Source organism: Gymnoscopelus braueri (genome assembly GCF_963280865.1).
Source record: "Gymnoscopelus braueri genome assembly, chromosome: 9".
Lineage (NCBI taxonomy): Eukaryota > Metazoa > Chordata > Actinopteri > Myctophiformes > Myctophidae > Gymnoscopelus > Gymnoscopelus braueri.
In genome coordinates this window covers 2443067-2457547 of record NC_137610.1, presented here as the reverse complement: position 1 = coordinate 2457547, position 14481 = coordinate 2443067, and the positions used below count along the sequence as shown (strand labels likewise).

Here is a 14481-nt window from a genome sequence, read left to right as displayed (position 1 = left end):
CTGTATAGGCCACTTGATTGCCTTGTGAAGTGTGTGGTTTAGCCAGCACAGCTCAAGGGATAAGTAGGCAGGTTGAGAGTATTCTCTTCAGTGTGTAACCAACATCTGAAGTGAACTGAGCTCCTGACCTCTGGTAGTTGAGTATAGCAGCATTCTTTTGTTATTTAGCAAGCTGCTAGTTGTGGTACCCTAAGTGCTTTTCTATTAGTATTATATTATTAGCTTGTGTGGTAGTCTGTAGTTTATAGTTGTATTGTTTGTGTGCTTCAAGCAGTAGGCGATTGGCACTTTGTAGTAGTACAAGTAGTTTCACCCTGTATAGGCCACTTGATTGCCTTGTGAAGTGTGTGGTTTAGCCAGCACAGCTCAAGGGATAAGTAGGCAGGTTGAGAGTATTCTCTTCAGTGTGTAACCAACATCTGAAGTGAACTGAGCTCCTGACCTCTGGTAGTTGAGTATAGCAGCATTCTTTTGTTATTTAGCAAGCTGCTAGTAGTGGTACCCTAAGTGCTTTTCTATTAGTATTATATTATTAGCTTGTGTGGTAGTCTGTAGTTTATAGTTGTATTGTTTGTGTGCTTCAAGCAGTAGGCTATTGGCACTTTGTAGTAGTACAAGTAGTTTCACCCTGTATAGGCCACTTGATTGCCTTGTGAAGTGTGTGGTTTAGCCAGCACAGCTCAAGGGATAAGTAGGCAGGTTGAGAGTATTCTCTTCAGTGTGTAACCAACATCTGAAGTGAACTGAGCTCCTGACCTCTGGTAGTTGAGTATAGCAGCATTCTTTTGTTATTTAGCAAGCTGCTAGTAGTGGTACCCTAAGTGCTTTTCTATTAGTATTATATTATTAGCTTGTGTGGTAGTCTGTAGTTTATAGTTGTATTGTTTGTGTGCTTCAAGCAGTAGGCGATTGGCACTTTGTAGTAGTACAAGTAGTTTCACCTTGTATAGGCCACTTGATTGCCTTGTGAAGTGTGTGGTTTAGCCAGCACAGCTCAAGGGATAAGTAGGCAGGTTGAGAGTATTCTCTTCAGTGTGTAACCAACATCTGAAGTGAACTGAGCTCCTGACCTCTGGTAGTTGAGTATAGCAGCATTCTTTTGTTATTTAGCAAGCTGCTAGTAGTGGTACCCTAAGTGCTTTTCTATTATTATATTATTAGCTTGTGTGGTAGTCTGTAGTTTATAGTTGTATTGTTTGTGTGCTTCAAGCAGTAGGCTATTGGCACTTTGTAGTAGTACAAGTAGTTTCACCCTGTATAGGCCACTTGATTGCCTTGTGAAGTGTGTGGTTTAGCCTGCACAGCTCAAGGGATAAGTAGGCAGGTTGAGAGTATTCTCTTCAGTGTGTAACCAACATCTGAAGTGAACTGAGCTCCTGACCTCTGGTAGTTGAGTATAGCAGCATTCTTTTGTTATTTAGCAAGCTGCTAGTAGTGGTACCCTAAGTGCTTTTCTATTAGTATTATATTATTAGCTTGTGTGGTAGTCTGTAGTTTATAGTTGTATTGTTTGTGTGCTTCAAGCAGTAGGCTATTGGCACTTTGTAGTAGTACAAGTAGTTTCACCCTGTATAGGCCACTTGATTGCCTTGTGAAGTGTGTGGTTTAGCCAGCACAGCTCAAGGGATAAGTAGGCAGGTTGAGAGTATTCTCTTCAGTGTGTAACCAACATCTGAAGTGAACTGAGCTCCTGACCTCTGGTAGTTGAGTATAGCAGCATTCTTTTGTTATTTAGCAAGCTGCTAGTAGTGGTACCCTAAGTGCTTTTCTATTAGTATTATATTATTAGCTTGTGTGGTAGTCTGTAGTTTATAGTTGTATTGTTTGTGTGCTTCAAGCAGTAGGCGATTGGCACTTTGTAGTAGTACAAGTAGTTTCACCCTGTATAGGCCACTTGATTGCCTTGTGAAGTGTGTGGTTTAGCCAGCACAGCTCAAGGGATAAGTAGGCAGGTTGAGAGTATTCTCTTCAGTGTGTAACCAACATCTGAAGTGAACTGAGCTCCTGACCTCTGGTAGTTGAGTATAGCAGCATTCTTTTGTTATTTAGCAAGCTGCTAGTAGTGGTACCCTAAGTGCTTTTCTATTAGTATTATATTATTAGCTTGTGTGGTAGTCTGTAGTTTATAGTTGTATTGTTTGTGTGCTTCAAGCAGTAGGCTATTGGCACTTTGTAGTAGTACAAGTAGTTTCACCCTGTATAGGCCACTTGATTGCCTTGTGAAGTGTGTGGTTTAGCCTGCACAGCTCAAGGGATAAGTAGGCAGGTTGAGAGTATTCTCTTCAGTGTGTAACCAACATCTGAAGTGAACTGAGCTCCTGACCTCTGGTAGTTGAGTATAGCAGCATTCTTTTGTTATTTAGCAAGCTGCTAGTAGTGGTACCCTAAGTGCTTTTCTATTAGTATTATATTATTAGCTTGTGTGGTAGTCTGTAGTTTATAGTTGTATTGTTTGTGTGCTTCAAGCAGTAGGCTATTGGCACTTTGTAGTAGTACAAGTAGTTTCACCCTGTATAGGCCACTTGATTGCCTTGTGAAGTGTGTGGTTTAGCCAGCACAGCTCAAGGGATAAGTAGGCAGGTTGAGAGTATTCTCTTCAGTGTGTAACCAACATCTGAAGTGAACTGAGCTCCTGACCTCTGGTAGTTGAGTATAGCAGCATTCTTTTGTTATTTAGCAAGCTGCTAGTAGTGGTACCCTAAGTGCTTTTCTATTAGTATTATATTATTAGCTTGTGTGGTAGTCTGTAGTTTATAGTTGTATTGTTTGTGTGCTTCAAGCAGTAGGCTATTGGCACTTTGTAGTAGTACAAGTAGTTTCACCCTGTATAGGCCACTTGATTGCCTTGTGAAGTGTGTGGTTTAGCCTGCACAGCTCAAGGGATAAGTAGGCAGGTTGAGAGTATTCTCTTCAGTGTGTAACCAACATCTGAAGTGAACTGAGCTCCTGACCTCTGGTAGTTGAGTATAGCAGCATTCTTTTGTTATTTAGCAAGCTGCTAGTAGTGGTACCCTAAGTGCTTTTCTATTAGTATTATATTATTAGCTTGTGTGGTAGTCTGTAGTTTATAGTTGTATTGTTTGTGTGCTTCAAGCAGTAGGCTATTGGCACTTTGTAGTAGTACAAGTAGTTTCACCCTGTATAGGCCACTTGATTGCCTTGTGAAGTGTGTGGTTTAGCCAGCACAGCTCAAGGGATAAGTAGGCAGGTTGAGAGTATTCTCTTCAGTGTGTAACCAACATCTGAAGTGAACTGAGCTCCTGACCTCTGGTAGTTGAGTATAGCAGCATTCTTTTGTTATTTAGCAAGCTGCTAGTAGTGGTACCCTAAGTGCTTTTCTATTAGTATTATATTATTAGCTTGTGTGGTAGTCTGTAGTTTATAGTTGTATTGTTTGTGTGCTTCAAGCAGTAGGCTATTGGCACTTTGTAGTAGTACAAGTAGTTTCACCCTGTATAGGCCACTTGATTGCCTTGTGAAGTGTGTGGTTTAGCCAGCACAGCTCAAGGGATAAGTAGGCAGGTTGAGAGTATTCTCTTCAGTGTGTAACCAACATCTGAAGTGAACTGAGCTCCTGACCTCTGGTAGTTGAGTATAGCAGCATTCTTTTGTTATTTAGCAAGCTGCTAGTAGTGGTACCCTAAGTGCTTTTCTATTAGTATTATATTATTAGCTTGTGTGGTAGTCTGTAGTTTATAGTTGTATTGTTTGTGTGCTTCAAGCAGTAGGCTATTGGCACTTTGTAGTAGTACAAGTAGTTTCACCCTGTATAGGCCACTTGATTGCCTTGTGAAGTGTGTGGTTTAGCCAGCACAGCTCAAGGGATAAGTAGGCAGGTTGAGAGTATTCTCTTCAGTGTGTAACCAACATCTGAAGTGAACTGAGCTCCTGACCTCTGGTAGTTGAGTATAGCAGCATTCTTTTGTTATTTAGCAAGCTGCTAGTAGTGGTACCCTAAGTGCTTTTCTATTAGTATTATATTATTAGCTTGTGTGGTAGTCTGTAGTTTATAGTTGTATTGTTTGTGTGCTTCAAGCAGTAGGCGATTGGCACTTTGTAGTAGTACAAGTAGTTTCACCCTGTATAGGCCACTTGATTGCCTTGTGAAGTGTGTGGTTTAGCCAGCACAGCTCAAGGGATAAGTAGGCAGGTTGAGAGTATTCTCTTCAGTGTGTAACCAACATCTGAAGTGAACTGAGCTCCTGACCTCTGGTAGTTGAGTATAGCAGCATTCTTTTGTTATTTAGCAAGCTGCTAGTAGTGGTACCCTAAGTGCTTTTCTATTAGTATTATATTATTAGCTTGTGTGGTAGTCTGTAGTTTATAGTTGTATTGTTTGTGTGCTTCAAGCAGTAGGCTATTGGCACTTTGTAGTAGTACAAGTAGTTTCACCCTGTATAGGCCACTTGATTGCCTTGTGAAGTGTGTGGTTTAGCCAGCACAGCTCAAGGGATAAGTAGGCAGGTTGAGAGTATTCTCTTCAGTGTGTAACCAACATCTGAAGTGAACTGAGCTCCTGACCTCTGGTAGTTGAGTATAGCAGCATTCTTTTGTTATTTAGCAAGCTGCTAGTAGTGGTACCCTAAGTGCTTTTCTATTAGTATTATATTATTAGCTTGTGTGGTAGTCTGTAGTTTATAGTTGTATTGTTTGTGTGCTTCAAGCAGTAGGCTATTGGCACTTTGTAGTAGTACAAGTAGTTTCACCCTGTATAGGCCACTTGATTGCCTTGTGAAGTGTGTGGTTTAGCCTGCACAGCTCAAGGGATAAGTAGGCAGGTTGAGAGTATTCTCTTCAGTGTGTAACCAACATCTGAAGTGAACTGAGCTCCTGACCTCTGGTAGTTGAGTATAGCAGCATTCTTTTGTTATTTAGCAAGCTGCTAGTAGTGGTACCCTAAGTGCTTTTCTATTAGTATTATATTATTAGCTTGTGTGGTAGTCTGTAGTTTATAGTTGTATTGTTTGTGTGCTTCAAGCAGTAGGCTATTGGCACTTTGTAGTAGTACAAGTAGTTTCACCCTGTATAGGCCACTTGATTGCCTTGTGAAGTGTGTGGTTTAGCCAGCACAGCTCAAGGGATAAGTAGGCAGGTTGAGAGTATTCTCTTCAGTGTGTAACCAACATCTGAAGTGAACTGAGCTCCTGACCTCTGGTAGTTGATTATAGCAGCATTCTTTTGTTATTTAGCAAGCTGCTAGTAGTGGTACCCTAAGTGCTTTTCTATTAGTATTATATTATTAGCTTGTGTGGTAGTCTGTAGTTTATAGTTGTATTGTTTGTGTGCTTCAAGCAGTAGGCTATTGGCACTTTGTAGTAGTACAAGTAGTTTCACCCTGTATAGGCCACTTGATTGCCTTGTGAAGTGTGTGGTTTAGCCAGCACAGCTCAAGGGATAAGTAGGCAGGTTGAGAGTATTCTCTTCAGTGTGTAACCAACATCTGAAGTGAACTGAGCTCCTGACCTCTGGTAGTTGAGTATAGCAGCATTCTTTTGTTATTTAGCAAGCTGCTAGTAGTGGTACCCTAAGTGCTTTTCTATTAGTATTATATTATTAGCTTGTGTGGTAGTCTGTAGTTTATAGTTGTATTGTTTGTGTGCTTCAAGCAGTAGGCTATTGGCACTTTGTAGTAGTACAAGTAGTTTCACCCTGTATAGGCCACTTGATTGCCTTGTGAAGTGTGTGGTTTAGCCAGCACAGCTCAAGGGATAAGTAGGCAGGTTGAGAGTATTCTCTTCAGTGTGTAACCAACATCTGAAGTGAACTGAGCTCCTGACCTCTGGTAGTTGAGTATAGCAGCATTCTTTTGTTATTTAGCAAGCTGCTAGTAGTGGTACCCTAAGTGCTTTTCTATTAGTATTATATTATTAGCTTGTGTGGTAGTCTGTAGTTTATAGTTGTATTGTTTGTGTGCTTCAAGCAGTAGGCTATTGGCACTTTCTAGTAGTACAAGTAGTTTCACCCTGTATAGGCCACTTGATTGCCTTGTGAAGTGTGTGGTTTAGCCAGCACAGCTCAAGGGATAAGTAGGCAGGTTGAGAGTATTCTCTTCAGTGTGTAACCAACATCTGAAGTGAACTGAGCTCCTGACCTCTGGTAGTTGAGTATAGCAGCATTCTTTTGTTATTTAGCAAGCTGCTAGTAGTGGTACCCTAAGTGCTTTTCTATTAGTATTATATTATTAGCTTGTGTGGTAGTCTGTAGTTTATAGTTGTATTGTTTGTGTGCTTCAAGCAGTAGGCTATTGGCACTTTGTAGTAGTACAAGTAGTTTCACCCTGTATAGGCCACTTGATTGCCTTGTGAAGTGTGTGGTTTAGCCAGCACAGCTCAAGGGATAAGTAGGCAGGTTGAGAGTATTCTCTTCAGTGTGTAACCAACATCTGAAGTGAACTGAGCTCCTGACCTCTGGTAGTTGAGTATAGCAGCATTCTTTTGTTATTTAGCAAGCTGCTAGTAGTGGTACCCTAAGTGCTTTTCTATTAGTATTATATTATTAGCTTGTGTGGTAGTCTGTAGTTTATAGTTGTATTGTTTGTGTGCTTCAAGCAGTAGGCTTTTGGCACTTTGTAGTAGTACAAGTAGTTTCACCCTGTATAGGCCACTTGATTGCCTTGTGAAGTGTGTGGTTTAGCCAGCACAGCTCAAGGGATAAGTAGGCAGGTTGAGAGTATTCTCTTCAGTGTGTAACCAACATCTGAAGTGAACTGAGCTCCTGACCTCTGGTAGTTGAGTATAGCAGCATTCTTTTGTTATTTAGCAAGCTGCTAGTAGTGGTACCCTAAGTGCTTTTCTATTAGTATTATATTATTAGCTTGTGTGGTAGTCTGTAGTTTATAGTTGTATTGTTTGTGTGCTTCAAGCAGTAGGCTATTGGCACTTTGTAGTAGTACAAGTAGTTTCACCCTGTATAGGCCACTTGATTGCCTTGTGAAGTGTGTGGTTTAGCCAGCACAGCTCAAGGGATAAGTAGGCAGGTTGAGAGTATTCTCTTCAGTGTGTAACCAACATCTGAAGTGAACTGAGCTCCTGACCTCTGGTAGTTGAGTATAGCAGCATTCTTTTGTTATTTAGCAAGCTGCTAGTAGTGGTACCCTAAGTGCTTTTCTATTAGTATTATATTATTAGCTTGTGTGGTAGTCTGTAGTTTATAGTTGTATTGTTTGTGTGCTTCAAGCAGTAGGCTATTGGCACTTTGTAGTAGTACAAGTAGTTTCACCCTGTATAGGCCACTTGATTGCCTTGTGAAGTGTGTGGCTTAGCCAGCACAGCTCAAGGGATAAGTAGGCAGGTTGAGAGTATTCTCTTCAGTGTGTAACCAACATCTGAAGTGAACTGAGCTCCTGACCTCTGGTAGTTGAGTATAGCAGCATTCTTTTGTTATTTAGCAAGCTGCTAGTAGTGGTACCCTAAGTGCTTTTCCCTGTCTGTCTGTGTGCCTCTCTCTCACTCTGTCACTCTCTTCCTGTCTGTCTGCCTGTCTGCCTCTCTCTCACTCTCTCACTGTCTGCCTGTCTGTCTGTCTGGGGAGAGGGAGAGAGGGAGAGAGGGAGAGAGGGAGAGAGGGAGAGAGGGGAGAGGGAGAGAGGGGGAGAGGGAGAGAGAGACAGAGGGGGAGAGGGAGAGAGGGGGAGAGAGAGAGAGGGGGGAGAGGGAGAGAGGGAGAGAGGGAGAGAGGGGGAGAGGGAGAGAAGGAGAGAGGGAGAGAGGGGGAGAGGGAGAGAGAGGGAGAGAGGGAGAGGAGAGAGTCTGCCTGCCTCTTCCTGTCTCTGCCTTATCCCTCGAAACCGCTTATTGCTGCTTGCAGCTATATTGTAATAATTGATATCTGCAAAGTAACTAGTAACTAAAGTTTTCAAATAATTGTAGTGGAGTAAAAGTACAATATTAGCCTCTGAGATGTAGTGGAGTAGGAGTAAAAGTATAGACAATTGGAAATACTCCAGTAAAGTAAAAGTACCTCAACATTGTACTTAAGTACAGTACTTGAGTAAATGTACTTAGTTACTTTACACCACAATGCACAGAGCACTTTACTCACAGAGGAGCACATTCAGTGATAGGTTTCTATCACAGAAGTGTAGCACAGACAGATTTAAGAACTCCTTCATCCCTGGGGCCATTAGACTGTACAATGAAGCACTGGGGGGAAGGTCAGCTAATTTATATTCTTACAGTTGTGTTTTCTTTTTTTATTAGGACTTTTAACTTGCTTTTAATGTATAGTTTTCACTGCATTCTATTGATGTAATGTATTTTGTATATTCATCATGCTTCTTTTTACTGACAATCTATGTATAGGCCTATATGAATGTACGGAGCTGTTGAACGGAACAAATGTCCTTCAGGATGAATAATCAATCAGTCAATCAGTCAATCAATCCATCTACATTTGGAAAGTCTAGAGACAATCAATTAACAACGTTTTGAGATCATGTAACTTATGAGCAAACAAATAAAGAAAACAACTTGTCACATCGATATGCCCATATATGGGCATGCCAATATACAGGGTATGGGCATATACTAATGACATCAGGGATCTCCATATATGGGCATAAAAGGGACACAGGTAGATGACAGACAGAGATCTACATACAGTATATGCGTGCAACAGGGACACAGACAGACGGGTACAACAGGTACTCTGACAAAGGCCCTGACACTATGACTCAGATATACTGGTCGGATCGGCGGTGCAACGTCGGTGTGAGGTGAGAGCCGCGATCCCTGACACTATGACTCAGACATACTGGCCAAACTCTATATGTGAGGCCTACATAGTGGCCTGAACCTCTAGTATTCGTTGCTGTCCGGCAGAAACCAGCTAACTCAATTTTTCCGCTTTTGTATTTTTTTTCCAGAAGTCAGTGCTATTGAACACCCTTTACGTCTGTGTGTTGATTAAAAAAATATTGAACCAATGAAAAGTATTAAAAAGTCTTCTGACAAAACCAGCTAACTCCATTGGATCCTCAAACTTTCTGCTAAACCAGCTAACTCCACCAAAGGGGGGTGGAGTTGGCTGGTTTTGCTGACTCCAGGCTCCACCCCCTTTTGACCTCCAACCTCATTGTGAGCTTGGAGGTCCATTCAGCTGTTCTTATCGATAATGAACAAAACCTCCTAAATCCACTTTTTGTTTTGTTTTTGTCATTTCCTGAAAAATGAACATTTTGGAGTTAGCTGGTTTCTGCCGGACAGCAGAGATATGAAACTTGAACTAGACGCGTCGCAATTCTGGGAAATTGCAAAGTGTGGTTGCGCCGACGCCGGTCGCGGCCGCCGGGACTGGAGGAATACGCCTGGAGGAATACCGTCGGACGCCGTGCGACGTGCGATTCGAATTCGGTGTTCGTGACACGTGCCGTTTTGATTTGAGGAAATAGGCCCCTCCCACTAAAGAAACAGGCCCCTCCCACAAATGTAGCGGGCCAATGACATCGTCATGTCATTCTTGAGATCACGTGCGTTTCATTTTGAGAGGATTGATCCCCCCCCAAAATAATGTTTTTGCATCAAACCGTTACATTTTGTGCATTTGTGGCGCCCCCTATGGACCAAAGTGGAAAAGCTTTTCGGGATCCGTTGAGCAAACCACCCTTGACATGTGATTCAAATTTGGGATTGACCGGACGTTTCGTCCGTGATTTTTGGCCTTTTTTGTAAAACAGGCCCCTCCCGCTATCTCTGGAAGCCTTTTACGGACGAACGGTATGGACTATCAACATTCCGCTTGGATATGTTTATCGCATGGGTTCAGAGCTTATGTGTACCGATTTTTGGGAAATTTGGACAAAATATGTGGGAGGAAGAGCTAAAAGTGTGTTTTGAAGAAAATTCAAAATGGCGGAAAATCTATCCAGGCGCAAATGGGCGTGGCCTATATGGGGAGTTGCGTCATGACCGAAGAAATCCAGGGAAAATGATTTTTTTATTCTACCACCTACGGTTCAAGAGTTATAGACCAAAACGTAAAGGGGGCTGATATAGCGCCACCATGAGGCCGATTGGTGTAATTATTTTTTATGATAATTTTGGACTAAATTATGAACCTCCCCTCCAAGTCTTGTAACTCTAGCCCTTACGGTTTCTGAGAACAAAATACTTGAATGGGAGTTTTTTCATTTTCCCATTAAAGTCTATGGGGAAATTGAATGCACTAATAAATCAATATCAATTAAACTATATAACCAATCTCTTAGCAAAATGATAGTGCGCGATTCCCGGTGAAGCCGGTCATTCTGACATATGGCACGAGTGTGGGAAAACTGTGGGAGGAGTAGCGTGCCAAAATAAAGTTTATCTAGAAAGAAAGAAAGAATAAAGTAGGTAGAGTACTATAGTCTGGAGGGCAACCACACTAATTATACAACGAACAGGCAAACAAGTACAAAATAGTGTTCAGGGCTCAGTGTGCCAAAACATTTAGTATTTGACTTTTGATCATTGTTATTTTTATTTAATTCCAGAATATATTTTTAATAAATAAAGAAATTGGATATTTACTCACGACCCCAAACTAAGGAAAGACACCCACGAATACTAGAGAAACCTAGCATGGCTCTAGCCCATGAATCGATGCCTCACATTCAGGGTCTGGTGACGCTGTCAAAGGCAGGGTTTTCTCGGGTGAAAATCTACCCGGCCCAATCGGGATCGGGATAATCCAGTATGAACCAATCGCCAAAGAGTCCGCCTTTGGCCACGCCCCCATCTCAGAAAACTGCTGCACTGAGAGGGCTTTCAGACTGAATAATGGAGTGAAATAAAATGAAAATTCAGGCTGAGTGTCAGGCTAAGAGAAACTAAAATGTTTGCCTATTTAAAAGTGTTCACGAGTTTGATTGTCCACGATCAATTGTTTTAGTTGGACCTTAAAAGATGTAAAGGTTCAAAACTACAGCAGGGTAAAAACATGGCAGGCTGCATAACACTGACCTCATAGTACACCGTGATGTAAGAAATCAAATTAATAACATTTGTGTTTATTTATGTATTTTTTCTTTGCAAATTTCTTATCTTGTGTTATTGGAACTGGAAGTGTGAGAAACAGATTTCCACGCGTCTCCATGTTTTGTGTAGCGTGGAGGTAACAACGAGAGAACAGCATGAGAGCAGTGAAAGAGCTATTTTATTTTAGCAAGTATAACATGTTTGTTGTAGTCTTGATCTCTGATTCTGTTGCGATGAACGTAAAAGGTTTCTTGTATATTGTTTGGCACATTTCACTGCACAAACTCCTATGAGTAACTAACTAACAATCCTTGTTGAATGTTAAATATGTAAATGATGTTTACTCTGATCTAGTAGTTTTTAAATCTCTCTGGATAAGAGCATCTGATAAACACCTGAATTGTTAACTGTAACCATATCTAATCTCTCTCTCTTCTCACTGTCATTTGTATTCCCCCTCTCTCTCTCTCTCTCTCTCTCTCTCTCTCTCTCTCTCTCCCTCTCTCTCCCTCTCTCTCTCTCTCTCTCTCTCTCTCTCTCTCTCTCTCTCTCTCTCTCTCTCTCTCTCTCTCTCTCTCTCTCTCTCTCTCTCTCCCTCTCCCTCTCTCTCTCTCTCTCTCTCTCTCTCTCTTGTCCTCTGACAAGCTGTCTCTTCTCCAAAATCTATTTCTGCTCCAGTTGCTGGCAGTGTTGGAAGAAGTACTCAGATTTAAGTAAAAGTAATACTGTAGCCCAATATTAAAAAAATATTTTTTAATACTGTAGCCCAATGTAAAAAATACTTTTTTTACAAGTAAAAGTAGGCCTGTAGTAGAAATAGAATAGTATTGGCATAAAAAAAAAATTTAGGCCAGGTAGCGGTATCTGTCCTGGTGTTTAGACCAGGTAATGTTAAGTGTCCAGGTGTTTAGGCTAGGAAACATTATGTGTCCAGGTGTTTAGGCCAGGTAACCAGGTAATGTTTAAGTGTCCAGGTGTTTAGGCCAGGGAACGTTAAGTGTCCAGGTGTTTAGGCCAGGTCTGGTACATGTCCAGGTGTTTAGGCCAGGTAGCGGTACGTGTCGTTATCTCCCTCCACTCTGTCCAGGTACTCCTTCTCCATCAGGATGTCGATGCATTTCTTGATGACGGCGACCCGGGGCGTGAAGCGGGAGGACAGCTGCTGCAGCACTTCGGCCACGAGCTGCTGATGCTTCATAGTCCTCTGCGTCTTCATTGTCCGCACGATGGCCGCCTGGATGTGCTGCCGGCGCTCCTCCTCCGTGTTCTGCTGCGTCATCTCCTGCTCCTGCTGTTGCTCCAGCTTCACGGGGGCGTTGAGGTTCACCCGCAGCTTCTTGTTCTTGTATCCCAGATTCAGTCGGAGGAGCGTTTCCGGTTTGAAGTCCACCTCCTCCCCCGAGTTCACCCCCCCGTCGTCGTCCAGGACCAGCAGCTGGGACTTCAATAGGCTCTGCAACACCTGCGCAAGAACATCCGCTTGGATGCGCGTGTTGTCGGAGAGCTGCCGGACGCTGCACACGAGCTCTGCGTTGTACTGCAGGAGAACGGTCATCTGGAATGTGGACGCCTTCAGAGTGTACCTGTTCTCGAAGCAGTTGGTCACCAGCTCTCCTGTAGACAGCTGGTACAGCCAGGTGAGTTTACGGCTCGCATGTCTGTCGGCATAGTAGGCGGCGAACCGCTGGAAGCTCCGCTCCAACTCGGAGGGCAGCGAGAAGCTGCAGGACTGCTTGAAGGGCCAGGAGGCGGAGGTCAAGACCTGGATGCTGAAGTCCAGCTCCAGCGACTCTGAGTTGGAAATGTGAAACTGTTCCGTGAGGCGTCTGCTGACCTCGATGTCTTTGAACATCGTCTGTAGTTTGTGATTAAACCCGCAGTTTAGTTTCTTGATCACGCTAAGCTCAACGTCGTCACTGGCGCCGTTCTGGTTGACCAGACGTTTAGCGAAAGTCCTATAATAGAACTCCTCGAACACGTCCTTGTCCTCGATGTACTTAAAAAGCTCCGTCACGTTGTGGATTTGGTTGAGGGTGTCCTTCAGTTCTTCCTCCTCCGAGATCCTGGAGCTCTTCGTGAGCAGCGAGTGACAGTACCTGGCCAGCAGTTCAGGAGACTTGCTGGAGGACTGAGCCATCTTGGTGACCGAGTTGTCGTTAACAAAACGACAAAAAGCCTTGTCGAAGGCGGCCACGAAACCGGCGTCGTCGCTGAAGGCAGACGTGACCAGGGCGTTGTACTTCTTATGAACGTCCAGCATGGTCTGGACATAAACCTGAGGGTCACTGAGAGCAGCTTCTGCACAGGTCTCGATGGCGACCATGCCTTGGCTGTAGATGTGAGTCTCCATATGTTTCTTCATCTCCTCCAGACCACATGGGACACGAGACACCAACTTGTACATCCTTCCTAGGTGGTTCAGGATCAGGTCGAGGTGGTAAACATTATCGCTGTCTTTATTCTTGTCAGCTTCCAGAAGTTTCTGGAACTCGCCGAGAAGGTTCCGGAACTCAGAGTGGAAGTTCTTCAGGTGTTTCTCTATGAGTACCTGTTCACACGTCCTGGTCAGCTCATCCAGAATGGAGCCATGGAGGTACACCTGGACACGACGCTGTTCCTCCAGTAGACGAGCCTCAGCCTTCTTCATGTACTCTGTGAAAGTGTTCCGTTGCAGCAACTCTTTGCTCTCTCGCGTGTAGAAGTGAGTCGTGTCGCTGAGGAACTGACTCTCAAAATACTCTTTGTACACGGACAGCGACAAGCTCTTGGTGAAGGTGTCTTCTTCACTCAGACCCAGCTGAATGTAAGACTGAACCACGCCACTGATGAGCCTGCCGTCGATGCTTCCTCCGTTTCTCTCTTCCTCGACCAGCTTCAGCGCCGCATCTGTGACCCGTTTGTTGAGGGCTCTGAAAAAACACTCCCTCCACGTGACCAACGCCAGCCATTCGATCTCGTAGACGCCTTTGTTGTCCTCCTCGTCGAGCTGCTGTCGGAGACAGTGGCGGTTGAGGTAGCCACAGATGTGGTTGAGAACTTTACTGGAGCTATCGTAGTTCTCCCACGTCTCTGTGTAGAACTTCAGCAGACGCTCGTCCTTCAGGTGTTCTCCGTCCCGAACCAGGAGGGTTACATGGTCCTGGAGGAACGCTTTGAGTCTCTTGTAGAGCTCTAGACCTCCGTACTTCTCGAGGTGTGGGTTTGTGGTGGGCGTGTCCTCCTGCACGCTGCTACAACAGTAGGTATACACCAGTGTGTAGAGTTCCATGACGCGTGCCTTGTTGACGTTGTTGAAGGTCTGCCGCCCGTAAACCTGTTCGAGCCCGGCCTGCAGCTCAGGCCAGATCTGGTCCAGGTCCGGCTTCACGCTCGGAAATGGTCTCCAAAAAGCATGAGGCTGGTAACTGTCTGCTTCCATGGCGTTTCGTTGGACCATGGGATAATCTTCACTATTTTCTATTGTCTTTAAGCGTATCTCTGTCTCTGTCTCTGTCTCTTTTTGTAGTCTGTTGGACTCCTGTTTAGT

At 43.7% G+C, this 14481-nt stretch overlaps 2 protein-coding genes across 2 annotated transcripts in view; both read right to left on the bottom strand.

Annotated features, from left to right (window-relative positions):
• LOC308091642 (LHFPL tetraspan subfamily member 3 protein-like) overlaps positions 1-14481 on the bottom strand; it is a gene marked incomplete at both ends in the record, with an annotated part of 65607 nt that overhangs the window by 36099 nt on the left and 15027 nt on the right. The gene's annotated exons all lie outside the window — the stretch shown is intronic.
• LOC308092591 (cullin-1-like) lies at positions 11995-14373 on the bottom strand (the record flags this gene model as incomplete). Its single annotated transcript, XM_080438591.1, has 1 exon — positions 11995-14373. One exon carries the CDS (start codon positions 14371-14373, stop codon positions 11995-11997), a length of 2379 nt encoding a protein of 792 aa, XP_080294717.1.